Source organism: Calliphora vicina, chromosome 5, assembly GCF_958450345.1.
Source record: "Calliphora vicina chromosome 5, idCalVici1.1, whole genome shotgun sequence".
Lineage (NCBI taxonomy): Eukaryota > Metazoa > Arthropoda > Insecta > Diptera > Calliphoridae > Calliphora > Calliphora vicina.
The window spans coordinates 98,885,271-98,899,213 of record NC_088784.1 but is presented as its reverse complement, the minus strand read 5'-3'; the positions used below and the strand labels follow the sequence as shown (position 1 = coordinate 98,899,213).

Genomic DNA, 13,943 nt, shown 5'->3' with positions numbered 1-13,943 from the left:
TATGAAAAATCTAAAATCACTCGTAGATCGTTAACAAGAGGTCCTAGAGGAAAAAGGACAAAAATCTGTGATCACTCATTTTTCCCAACAAATATCGATTTTTATATGAAAAATCTAAAATCACTCGTAGATTGTTAATAAGAGGTTCTAGAGGAAAAAGAACAAAAATCTGTGATCACTCGTATTTCCCACCAAATATTGATTTTTATATGAAAAATCTAAAATCACTCGTAGATTGTTAATAAGAGGTCCTAGAGGAAAAAGGACTAAAATCTGTGATCACTCATATTTCCCACCAAATATTGATTTTTAGAGGAAAAAGGACAAAAATCTGTGATCACTCATTTTTCCCAACAAATATCGATTTTTATATGAAAAATCTAAAATCACTCGTAGATCGTTAACAAGAGGTCCTAGAGGAAAAAGGACAAAAATCTGTGATCACTCATTTTTCCCAACAAATATCGATTTTTATATGAAAAATCTAAAATCACTCATAGATCGTTAATAAGAGGTCCCAGAGGAAAAAGGAAAAAAATCTGTGATCACTTATATTTCCCACCAAATATCGATTTTTATATGAAAAATCTAAAATCACTCATAGATCGGTAATACGAGGTCCTAGAGGAAAAAAAATCATGAACTTACTTACATTTTCCAACACAAATTTAACCTCGCAAGAAATTAAAAACATTCTTTGATTATTTTGTTTTAATATGTGGTTTTAATAATTATTTCGGTTTTTATTCTTTATAAGATCATCATGGTTACAAAGGCACTTACTTATTCACTTAATGAATGTAAAAATAATGTATAAATGTTAAAAAATAATAATGAATACAAAAAAAAAGATAAAATACGCCCCGAAAACGTAATTAAATAATGACGTTAAAAGTAATTTGATCATAAGTACAAAAATGTTAATAGTAATTTTCTTCTTTGAGATTACTTAAAGCTACAGAAGAGAAAACAAACATAGAAATGCATGCGTTAATTAGATTTTAATTTCCTTGGAAAAAAAATATCTTAAGTTTGATTATAGTTAATATAAAATGTATAAATTAAATTAATGAAATGGTGGTTTACCATATGGATAAATAAATGGAAAACAAAGTCTGATATCAATCAATATGTATGTATTCAAGTCTTTAAACTTTTGAGACGTCTGGCGGTTGTGTGTAGATCCCAGTCGTATTTTAATAAATATTCCACAGTCTCGGGTAAACCCAAGTCCATGTCGTTTAGTATGTTTTGTAGTTTAATAATTTTAATGGCTTTATGAACATCCCAGTCTATGAATTCAAGCGATTTTAAACAGCGCTCAGGAAAGCTCTGAAAGAGTAAGAGAAAAGTATATTATTTATTAAGAAATTACTAGCAATAGGCTTAAACTTACATCCTTTCCTAAAACCTTCATCATTATGCGAACTTCATCCGAGTCCACTCCTCTCTCATGGCCTTTCGGCTTTTTGTCCGAAAACTCTAGTAAATCCTCACAGCTAACCGAATTGCAATCGTTTAGACGATTAACAGCGGCCGAAAACAATTCTGCTTCGGTTAGGGGTTTCAGCTTTAGAGATGCCTCACTGCCGTCAGTTGATTTTGTCATGGCTTGTTCTACAGATTCGCGAACTTTCTTGAAGAGAGCATTGCCAGCAAGCTCATTGTCGGCCTTTGAGGGTTTCGTTGTTGCTGTTGTTGTTTTCAATAAAAACTCCGCAGACGCTGCTGTTACAGATGGCGGTATTTGATCAAAACTTTCTTCTGTAATTTCTATGGGTTTGGATAAATCTTTAAATTTTTCTTCTGCTAAGGGGGTAGCTTTGGCCTCCAAACTCTCATTGGATTTTTTATTATCAACATTTTGTTTATTTAGTTTGGCCATGCTTTTGTCAATATCCAAATTCCTGAGCTCATCTTCGTTCACATACAAACCACTGGCCAGTTTTTGGGCATCATACTCCACTTCCTTACTCTTGTGATAATGATCTTTTTGTATGGAGAAATTATAAAAGCCATCGGTTACATCGGGAGATTGTAGAATTTGATCTTTATTGGAGTCTGCCTCCAAAATAGATTCGAATTGTAAAGAGGCCGTATCATCAGAACCAATATTTTGATAGGTGCGGTCTTCCTTGGAAGTGTCACTTTGAAGTTTAGTAGTGTTCTCATATTCTGCCATACTGTTGTTGTTGTTATTATTATTGATATTGAAAGGTTTGACTGTGGACAAGTTGCGTTGATTTGTATTTGTTGATGAATTCGTTTTCAACAATGTTGATTTCTCCTCCTCTCCCATGACTCTATTAAGGGTCCTTTGTACACCATTTGCTGGTATGATCAAGGGATACTTGCGTACATGTCTTTTGGGATTGGCCAATATATGTTTTTTACCCTCTTTAGGTGGCAATACCGGCAGCGAATTCTGATCCCCTTCCTGTGTTGCTGTGTTTGAGAATTTTTCTGGGAATTTATAGGAAGTACTGGTAACATAGCTAGGACTTTCACAGGGTGATACATTGTCTGCCACACGATTATTTAAAGCCGGATTGCTATTCATCTCAATATGATTGCCATCTTTCAAAATGCCTAATTCGGCTTTACGCAAACGATTAGCTGCACCTCGTGTGGGTAGCGTTGTAGGTCGTGGTGCATTTTGTAAAGGCGGTATTATCAAATCATGATCGTTGCCAGCTGACCTTAAGGGTATAGTGGAAATAAACTCATCACTATCATTTTTCAAATGACACGAACGTCTTGGCAATGTCTTGGCAGACTTTAGAGGAAACTGTGTCTCCTGTTTTCTCAACAGACATACGGTGGTGTCGATGTCCATAGTGTGTTTACGCTCGATTAAGCTATTGTAAGCTTCACGACCCTCTTCTCTGATTATGGCCTAAAAACAAGCATGCGGGAATTGAAAGTAAAAGAGAGGGATAACAAAACCAAAAAATAAAAATAATATAAAAGAAATAAAATAATGTTTATAAATAAAAATGCTAAGGATTAAAGAAAAGCAACTTAAATTATAACAGAAAAGCGAAAAAAGTTTATAATTTAATTAGTTTAAAATTGAGAGCAAATAATCTGTTTAATATTGTAACAAATTTGCATAGAAAATGATTTAGTAAAAGTATTTGTGTATAGATATATTGTACTATATTAAAATATAGAAAATTGTGTGGTATTCAGAAATGTATAAAAGTTTAATTTGAAAATAAGTTGTATCTTTTTAATAAAGTTTGGCTTAGGGAAAGTTCACAGGAATCATTTTTCGCAAACAAAAATTTTCCATAATCTCGGAAAATTAGAACTGGGAAATCAATAAATTTGCCATTACCAAAAATACCAAAATAATGGCGAAAATATTGCTCAGAATAATGACTAAATATGTGATGAAAAGTGAAAATTGGTCCACCGAAAATCGGAGAACATGCAAATAAAGGTTTCATATCACAATGAAATTTTTTAAGTCGCTATACCTTTTTGATAACAAATGTAAAGGTGGACATACTATATACAAATTAGGGAAAGCAAATCCCGCAATTCTTGCCCATACATTTGGTCTGGGGCTAGTAAACTAATAATTCAAATGATTAGGAATACATCATAGTATCTAAAACTGTTGTACATTTTTTAATTTCAGCTTTGAGATTTTAAAACACTTAGCCTTAATACAAAATAATTTCGATAAAAAATAAATGAAATACGGAAAGGCCTAACTAACTAAACTCCTATTAGCATATTTTAAGCGTGCTTGAAATGGCTTGATTGAATTTATGTTTTCTTTTCATATGCGAAATTAACCCTAAGCTCTCTTTTGTTGTCTTATTTCTGACATACTGGTTGAATTTTCTGTTTTGGTGTATTCAGAGACTTATAGTAAAATTTCACGGATCATATTTTTGCGGAACATTTTAACCCCTTAAATCCCTGTTTTAATGGAGTTTGTTGCTCTTTTTTAAAAGGACAAAAAAGACCCATGCCTTGAGGATTTAGAGGGTTAACATATTCAACAAAAATATTCTCCGTAACATTTTACATAACTTTGCTAAACACATTTTATACCTAAAATGTTCTTTAAAATAAAATTCTTAATAAATGCGAAATTAACCCTCGGCTCTCTTTTGTTGTGTCTTATTTCTGACTTTCTGGTTGAATTTTCTGTTTTCTTGTATTCAGGGACTTATAGTCAAATTTTACGGATAATATTTTTGCGGAACATTTTAACCCCTTAAATCCCTGTTTTAATGGTGTTTTTTGCTCATTTTTAAGAGAAGGACAAAAAAGACCCATGCCTTGAGGATTTAGAGGGTTAACATATTCAACAAAAATCCGTAACATTTTACATAACTTTGCTGAACACATTTTATACCTAAAATGTAAGGATCACATGGTTTCTTATGAAGATTAACAATAAGAATGTGCCAGAGTTGGGAAACTTTAAACCCCCTCAAATGAAATTCAGATGTAAACTTTCAAAACGTCGATACACGTGTCTTTTTTTTTGTCTCCTCTATCAAAATTTATAGGTCGGACCTTGTAATTTTGGAAAAAAAAATTGATTTTGTGTTATTAGGAAAATGAGCAGGAAGTTTTTCGAGCAAAATTAATTACATTTTGGGTTTTAAGAATATTGTTACGAAATTGCATTATCAATTTAAATTTAACGGTATGTAACGGCTACTTGCAACATCCTTGCATCCTGTTTATAAACATGTTCATCAGTATAAACTTTTACTTATCAACAATTTTGATAACACGCAGTTAACATTGTTTATAAGTATGACAACATTAACTGTGAAGCAGCTTTAAAAGCTCTAGGTGATCATTGTGGAAATACAACATTCTAGTATTTACGTTAGATTATTCATGATGCTTCTAGAAGATGGCCTGAGAATATAAATAGTAACAGCGAGTTGTGAGTCACAGTTCGAGGGCACTGTTATAATTAACATCACAGTATTACCACTGAGTTTTTTAAGTGAGTAATATAAGCGTGTGTATTAAAAGACGGTGACTATTAAAACTATTTTTGTGTAGATTTTAATAAAGAGTTATTACAAATTTTTAAAATACAGGTCGCTTGTATTTGTAATTAAAAGAATCCAGTTTATTTAATGGAAATAAACCACCGTTTTTAAAGGGTAAAAACGTATCAATATAGTACATATTAGAGTAGTCGTACTTTGAGACACCACAAAGCTACGCCTATGTGAAATTACATGTCAATCGGATCAGCCAGTTAGAAAGGTCAGATTTATTTCCAAAATATTTTGGTTCTACTCTACTGTACAATCGTAATTTTATTCGGGTGAATGTCGCTAAAATAATTTTTTTTAGGCAAACATTAATTTCTTCCATTCGAATTTTGACAATTTCAGAGATATGAATGGTGAGCGGTTTTTCCAGAAAATTGCGAGAAAAAAAAGAGACAGCCAGCCAGGAGAACGGTCCTCATTTAAAGGCGAATGTTGGCAAAATAGAAACAAATCTGCGTCTAACGCTAATTCGTAGATGTTGGATATGAAAGCGATATTATAATAAAAATAGATAGTAGATAATGGAACAACATTCCTTCTAAATAAAATATTTACTAAAGATTAACTTGCTCAATGTTACAATTCAAATGGAAGAGTCATATTGTTTTATAGAGAGAGGAAGAGATTTACTGATTGAATCAAGGTGCACATATGACAACTATATAGGCAACTGTGAGCCAAAAACTTTCCAGCTGGAAAAAATAATATTACGTCAGTTTGTAGGCCTACTTACACATTCTAAAAGATCCGATACTCATTTCACTCTGCCTGATCTTAGATGATTCAGTTTATTTAATTATAAAAAACATTAAAATTAGCAGCATTCATATTAACTGTATTTTTTGTGATTTTAAAATTTGAGTGTTATTTTAACCCCAAGTGCCATTAAGGGTTAATTTCCATTTTTGTGCTGTTATTATAAATACTAGAAAATGTTATATTTTTCTTAAGTTTCATCAAAATCGGTCCAAAAATAAATAACATTTCGCTGTCTTTAAATTAGAAATTCCAAATATTGAAAAAATTTACCTTTGACCTTCACGAATTAAGGTTTAACGTTTTCCAATTTTAGTAAAACTCTCAGACTATATTTATAATAATCTGGACCATAATATTCTGATATGTTATACTTAAAATTCCTAACAGTTAGGCAATTAGTTTTAATCGAAAATCGGAAAATTTAAATCGCAGGTACGGAAAAACTATAGGAGGTATTGTCATACTTTTTTCATATTTTTATTCCCTATTATGTTCCTTATAAATCCCAATGTGATGATCAAAAAATTCTGAAATTTGTTTAACAAAATTTTTAAAAGATTTAAATTGAAGTTTTGTTAATTTTGTTCCTACATTACTTGTTCTAGTGGCCTGGGGAATTTTTAATAACTTTAAAATTTTTTGACCAATTTCTGTTCTTTATGTCAAATTAGAACGACAATTACTACACATTTCTATTCTTTTAAATTAAATTGCAAAAGTAATTTTTTGATGGGAAAAAAAAATTTTACAAAAACTGAAAAAAATGCATTTTTTCCCCTTGCAAAGGCATCTCAAAACTTCAGAGGGCTTGCTTAAGGGCTTAACCCCAACCGATTTACCTAACATTTTTTCAGGATGATTTTTTTACCAATGTTTACAAAACTTGGGAGTGAGACTGGCCAAAATCCGACTTTCGTTTATTAAGGGCCACCCTAGTAACCCATAAGGTATTCAAACTGATTCACTATCGGTAGTGAAATAATTTGGAGTTGAATGATATTTACTAGATCTATAATGGCTATGTGCGTTAAATTCGGACAGTTGCTGTTGCTGCAGGTGCCATACAATTTCATTTTGTTTGACCGTTTAACCTAAATATGAAACGTTATTATTTTGTTCTAGATCGGAAGTAGGACTACATATGTAGATCAAGAGTTAATATACAAAAACATCCATAGTATTCAAGGGTTATAATAACTTTTTGATATTTATTATTTTCGCTTCAATATAACTTTTTGGTTTTTAAATAATTTATAGAAAAATGTTTTGTTTTTTTATGTTTAAATTTAAAATACAATTCCATAATGAAATGTTGTTTTTTTTTTTGTTGTAAAATATTAAGATTTTTTTCTTGTTAAGAGTAATTTATCAAAGATTCTATAATATAGAATCTTTAATATATAATAATATATGTAGGTAATAAATATATGTATGTATGCAGCAAACACGAGAGGAATTAATATTTTAAATATTTTTTTCTTTTTTTTTGTTATAATTAAATAGTTGTTATTTTTTGTTGTAGTTAATAGGTAATATGTAGTATGTATGTGTACTAAACATATTTTTATGCATATAAGTTTGTATGTAGGTAAGTTAGTAAGTAAGTATTAATATGTATAATAATATTAATAATATCAGAATTTTAGAATTGAATATAGTTGTTATAAGCTTATGCGAATTAGAATATTTTGAGTTTTTTTTTTTTGTTTAATTTAGTTTTGGGAGTATATTTTGGACATAGTTCAGGATGTATTAAGAGGTTGGTTTGATTTTATGTTGTTCGATTTTTTTTTTGCTTGATTTTAGATTAAGTCTTGAGGTATGATTAATTATAAATACATATTTAAGTTTAAGAATGCTTATAAGTATTATTTATATAAAAAAAAACGATATTATCAGTCAAAGTATGGGTGTGATGTAAAATTTAGTGAATAAAATATGGCGAAAAGGATATAATCTGACAAAAAAACTTAGTTTAAGAGATGAATAAAGGTAACCTTTTTAAAAAATATATTTTTTTTGAAATTATTAATCAAATCATTCTGCAATATCAAATATTTTACTGTATATAAATAACTTTATATTAATAAGAACATCTAATTAAAAACTAAAATAATTTACTGCACAACCTTAATTACAAACCATTTGTAAACATTGAAATTTGATTTTATAAAACCTATTTTTAAATCAGTTATTTTAAGAATATATAAAGAAAAGTAAAATCATAATGCAAAAAATGCCTTATATTATTATTAATTCCAAATCTGTATTTAAAAAAAAAAATATATCATCGATCTCTGCAACATTTATACTTAAAATTTCGAAATATTATTAGAGTTTGTATATAAAATCAAGTCAGTGTGCTTTATACAGCTGTAAGGAATCGTATATACCCTTCGTCTTAATATAAAACAAGTAAGCGTGCTATATTCGGCTGTGCCGAATCTTATATAGCCTTCATTGAAAACAATTTTTTGTGAAAAAAAATATTTTGTTGAAAAATAGGTAAAAAAATCGATGTAGTCATGTTTATTTGCTTATATCTCAACAGATTTTCTCGAATATTAACCAAACCAGGACTATACCCGATAAATTGATGTATCAATCATGTTTGTAAGTCATTTGTGGGATTCGGTAAATTGATTTCAACAGTCAGCCGGACATGGCAATATCGACTCCGCTATCTATTATGATCCAGAATATATATTCTTTATGGGGTCCCCAATGAAAAATAGTGAAGAGTATAAAACCCGTATTGGTCGATACAGAATTGGAATAATGTTCTCTTTTCGGATGAATCCAAATACAATATATAAAATAGCCGAAGGGAAAGAGGCTGGACCCCAAGATATTTACTTATTTTTTAAAATTTTTTCAAAGTCGGATTGAAAAATATTTTTTCCGGAAATGGAATCGAATCTCTAAGTAGTGTTATACTTCGTTAAGAAGGCATATCATACCTTTCATTTAATATATTGGATGTATGACTTAAAAATACAGGATTTTTTTTAATTTTTATCTTTTATTTTGAAACATTTGTACATCTTTCTGGCAACATATGAATTCCGAGCGAAAAGAACTGCTCATCTTTTGAGACCAAGAACGTATCAAGCCAATATAGAATTCTCTGATCCAAAGTGAAACGTATCCCAGAGAGTGCGTTCTGTATCGAACGCAACAAATAGTAGTCGGATGGGACACAGTTTGGGCTTTCCAACCACTTCATTCTAAATATTTCTTAAAACGTATTGCAACATGTGGCCGAGCATTGTCATAATGGAATATTAGGGTTTCACGTCTCCCCTCATATTCTTGGCTTTTTCGGCCAATTCTCGCTTCAAACGAATCAGTTGCGTTCGGTACAGGTTCCCTGTGATGGTATGGCCAGATTTCGGCAGCTCTTAATAGATAGGACCCACCAAATACAGAGCATACCTTAGCGCCATGGACAGTTGGTGTTGGTGTCGATTCGGCTGGTTGGCCGGGCTTCACATACGATCTCTTACGCTTCGGGTTATCGTAATGTATACATTTTTCATCGAAAATTAATAATTCGGCTCAAAAATTATTATCTTTGATAGCGTTCATGCATCATTTCCGACCTGCAAAATCGTCTTTCAAGGTCTCTCAGTACCCAATTTTCCTGTTGTTGTATGAACCCTGCTGCTCGCAAACGTTTTGAAAATGCTGCTTGAGCAGCTCGCAATAATTTTGCAAGTTCTTGTTGAGTTTTACAACAATCTTCATGTAGTAATGCCTCCAATTCTTGGTCTTCAAACACAAACCATCTCTCGCACGTTGAAATCGATGGAACACATTCACCATAAGCTTAGGTGATCAATTTTTTTCAAAAAATTTAACATTTTCTTAGCAAAAAAAACGTTGTTTACATTATAATGTTCAATTACTAAGTGAGAATAAATGACAGATATTTACCCTTCAAAATGAGATATAAGTTATTAAAAACAAAAATCGCGTTCAAAAGAAACGCCATCTATTGTAAATCCCGCATTTTTAAGTCACACACACAATATATATTGTATATGAGCTTTTCCACAGTCCCGAACGCGACATTCGTTTGAAGTAAAAATATATATAAAAAGATCTGAACAATTTATTTTCTTATTTAAATTTTTCGATAGCATATTTGTAGCACTATATTTAGTAGAAGCCCAATGGTTATCAAAAAAATATAACTCGTTTTCGACTGCCTCTAGAAAATCAGCGAACTGGAACATAATTTATTATGTTCCATTGGTTTTTGTTTCACAATCTTTAGTATGATTTGTAACGCGACACATTTTTCCGTCATTTTTGTAATACCGATTAGTGTAGTAAATTTCATAAACTACAAAAAACATCATATTTAAGCTCTAGACGAGATCATTGTGGAAATAGAACATTCTAGTTTTGTCCTTTATATAATTCATTAAACTACTAGAAGATGGCACTGTGTATATAAATAGTAACAGCATACGGTTTATTTAAAGGAAATAAACCACCGTTTTTAAAAGGTAAAAACGTAACAATATAATGATCAAACAAAAATGTTAACGTTTTTATGATTATAATAATAAAAAAAATATTAAAATATACACTCCTGATATATGCCAAGAGCATAAAATAAACCGGATACAATTTGAATATCAAACTAAATGTTTTGTGTGTATATTAGATGCAGTAACTTGTGTTTTAGTAAAAGTCACCAAATTTTGATTTGAATGAAAAATTTTTAGTTGATACCAAACGCGACATTGCAAAATTAACAAAATCAAATGAAAAATTTACCGTTAAACGATCATTGTTCGGCCTCTTTACGTTTTTGTGTAATATTTTTTTGTTGATAAAAATATTTACATGATACAAATATCTAAACAATAAATACTAAAGAGAAAAAGTCATTAAAATTAGCAAAGAGAAAAAAAAATTATTTTCAGTTTTCAGTCCAATTTTTTCTTGATAACGACTAAGATTACTTACAAAAAATTAATAATAATTTCGAAATTTGTATAATATTGTTACGAAATTGTACTTGAATTCAAATATAACGATTTTAACGGCTGATTTAATGTTGCATAATGCTATTTGAAAGCAGTGCCTCTCAAACTGTAACATATCTGTGGGCATTATTAACATTAAATAAAAGCTTTGAGTTGATCATTGATCGTAAGTATGGCAACGCTGAATGTTTGCTGCGACTCGTATATTCGAATTCGAATATTCGAGTTTTGACAGTTAAATCAACACACTAACATCTCTAAATCTATAAGGATACATTAATATAAAATAATACTGTATTCTACTGTAGAAATTACAAACTTAAACAACCTATCGAATACACTACTAAAAAGGTTACCTTTAAGAAATGAATTGTTAATGTATTATACAAATTAATCAGTCGATATCCTTTTCTACAAATTAAAACGTACTAAATACAGTTTTTTTTATTTTATTTTATGATTTTTTTTTTCATTTTTAATTCTCAACACAGAAACCCTTTTTAACAATTTATTCAACTATCAATTAACTCTCTAAATAGCAAATTTAAATTTGATTTGATAATTTGATTAATTTTTTTTTTAAATTCTGTTTTTAATAATTATTTTTTAGTATGTCAATAATGTCCGAGTATGTTGTTTGTCTGTAGAGTTGCAAATTTGGGGTGTTTCTTTTTTTTTTTGTTGTCGTATGCAATATTTTCATTATACTTTTTGATGATGTTATTTGATTGTAAGGCACTCCTTTTTTTTAATTAGGATTTTGGATTTGTTTTCAAATAATTTCCAGAGAGATATTGAGTGAAGACAGAGAGCAACTATTGTCCTTGGTTATTGTATATTTATTTATTTGTTTGTTTGTTTCTTTAATGATTTTTCTTAATAAATTCTTTTTGTTACGTTTGTTTTGGTTTTCAATGATTTCAATTTTGTGATGAGTGGTTGGAAATGGTATAAATTACTGATGATTGTTTGGGTTGGGTTGGATTGGATTGGTTGTGTTTTTTTGGGTCTCAAAGTAAATTTAAAAAATACTTCAACATACGCTGTAGTTATGGAGCCGGACTAGGCGGCAGATGGGTGGTGTAGCCCATACGGTATTCAAACTGATCACTATCGGTAGTGGAAGAACTCAGAGTGGAAGAGGGATGATCTTTACTAGATCTATAATTGCTATGTGCGTTAAATTCGGGTAGTTGCTGTTGCTGCTGGCGCCACAACAATTCATTTTGTTTGACCGTAGAGGCATGTATCTTTTCGGGCCACTGAAATTCTAAATGTGATCCGGTATTTGTTTGTTCTGGATCGGCTACATTGGAAGTAGGACTACGTCCTGTTAAGCGTGTCACATCGAATTCTTGAAATACTGAAGAATTTGCCACCACCGAGCGTGTGAAACTGGCAGCCGCTGATGAGGCTGACGATGAACCTGAACCCGAATTTGTAGCTATGGCAGAGACTTGAAAGGTTTTAGGTGGTTTTGGTATTGATTGTGCATTGTATGGTTTAGTTTTTGGTGCGGCCGCACCAAAGTCATAAATTCTCTCCTCATAGGGATACGTTTCTTCGTAGGGATTCAGTTTATAGGGCCGTTGGGAGGAGGGACCCATAGCCGAGGACCGTGTGGATCGGGCATAATTGTAATGTGGTGCTGATTTAATGCTAGCATTTGAACCATAAATTTTACTTTGTCCCTGAATCTCTACATCCTGATCATTCTTAACAGAGACGGCAAATAGTTTGCGATTAAAACCCGCACGCCTACGACGTTGATACAAAGAACCCGAACCCCGGGAACGTATATCGCACTCAGATCTAGCCATACTACGATCCATACTGTGATCACTGTCATCATCGGTGCTAGAAGAACTAGTTGTAACCTGTGGCATGGGATTATAGCTTAAACGCCTTAAGGTTCTAGCTCTGGCCGAACGAGATTTATAGGCCATCGATTTGGGTTTTTGTAAAACATCTTCAGAATGTTTTTGCTGCTGCAGTAATTTACAATTTCGTTTGTCCGACAGGGGTAAATCACGATTTAGATTGTCGGTAAAAGACATGGAACGCTGTCGCTGTTCCTGATTGCCATTGTACGTATCATTTTGGGCTTCCTCGATTCTCAATTGATTGGGAGAATAAATGGAAGTATTGCTCGTTTTGTGTACTGTAGTAATAGACCTAAAAGGTGACACCATATCATCACCATACTTAAAAATATCTGACTTAAAATTAGCATAACAGCCGCCTGTACCTGTACCGCCCGAGGAGGGAGGAAAATTCAGATCCTTTGGACTGAAATAACTGTCTTGGGGACTGTAGCTGGACTTTTGACTACTGCGCCTAGACAAAGAAATGGTATCTCTAGAGGCAAACCCGGTATCCGGGGTACTTGACCGTTTATCCACCGAGTTGGGCGAATTCTTATTCACCTGACTACTCATCAATTGCAAATGCTTGTCCAGGTGAGTGGTGGCGGCATTAAAATCAAACGTGGTCGTGGTAGTATGTTTACCATTTTGATAATTATAAACTGTAGCCGATTTAAGGCTACCCGTAGCACTACTGATCTCATCATCTAACGATGAAACAATACTCGAGAATTGATCATTTAGTATGGTCTCATCTGAATCATTTTTATCCACATCCGTGTAGGTGTGCATAAAATCCAGATTAAGAGCCTTTAAGGTATTTTCTATGTCCATAAGATTTTCGGATAGCGTTTTCTTATCTTTACGGGGACTTTGACTGATAGCATCTGTGTATTCGAGCGAGGGAGGGGGTGTGGGAGCCGTAAACGATGTACGACTACCAAATTGTAGGGGTCGCGTTAGTAGTTCCCGAGATTTTTCAAAACAAAAATCGGAACTTTCTTTATCGAATAAAGGTATGCGTATGTCGCAAGATGAAGTGGCCATAGTATTTATATCACTGGATATGGAACGAAAGCACTTTGGTTAGAGAAGCAGTGGAACATTTAAAATAATAAATTAAAAGATAATTTAATAAAATAAAGAAATTAAAGAAGAAAGAAGTAGAAAAGTTTAGAAAATTAATGACTGTTATATAAATTGTTATTGCTTAATTAGTTGCATTAAAACTCAAACTTGTTTAAATATGAATATTTTAAAGTATTGAAGTAGAAATT

At 31.6% G+C, this 13,943-nt stretch overlaps 2 protein-coding genes across 2 annotated transcripts in view; both read right to left on the bottom strand.

Moving 5' to 3' along the window:
* Positions 1 to 693: 693 nt before the first annotated feature.
* Positions 694 to 13,943, bottom strand: part of LOC135962431 (activated Cdc42 kinase-like) — a 37,356-nt gene continuing 24,106 nt past the window's right edge. The window contains exons 10-11 of the mRNA XM_065514356.1: positions 1,397 to 2,896; positions 694 to 1,332 (exon numbers count right to left, since the gene is read on the bottom strand). Coding sequence (XP_065370428.1) covers positions 1,141 to 1,332; positions 1,397 to 2,896 — 1,692 coding nt within the window. The 3' untranslated portion in view covers positions 694 to 1,140. The remainder of the gene's footprint in view (positions 1,333 to 1,396; positions 2,897 to 13,943) is intronic.
* LOC135962432 (uncharacterized) lies at positions 11,436 to 13,742 on the bottom strand. The gene has a single exon (XM_065514357.1). The coding sequence runs from the start codon at positions 13,711 to 13,713 to the stop codon at positions 11,851 to 11,853; it is 1,863 nt and encodes a 620-aa protein (XP_065370429.1). The 5' UTR covers positions 13,714 to 13,742; the 3' UTR covers positions 11,436 to 11,850.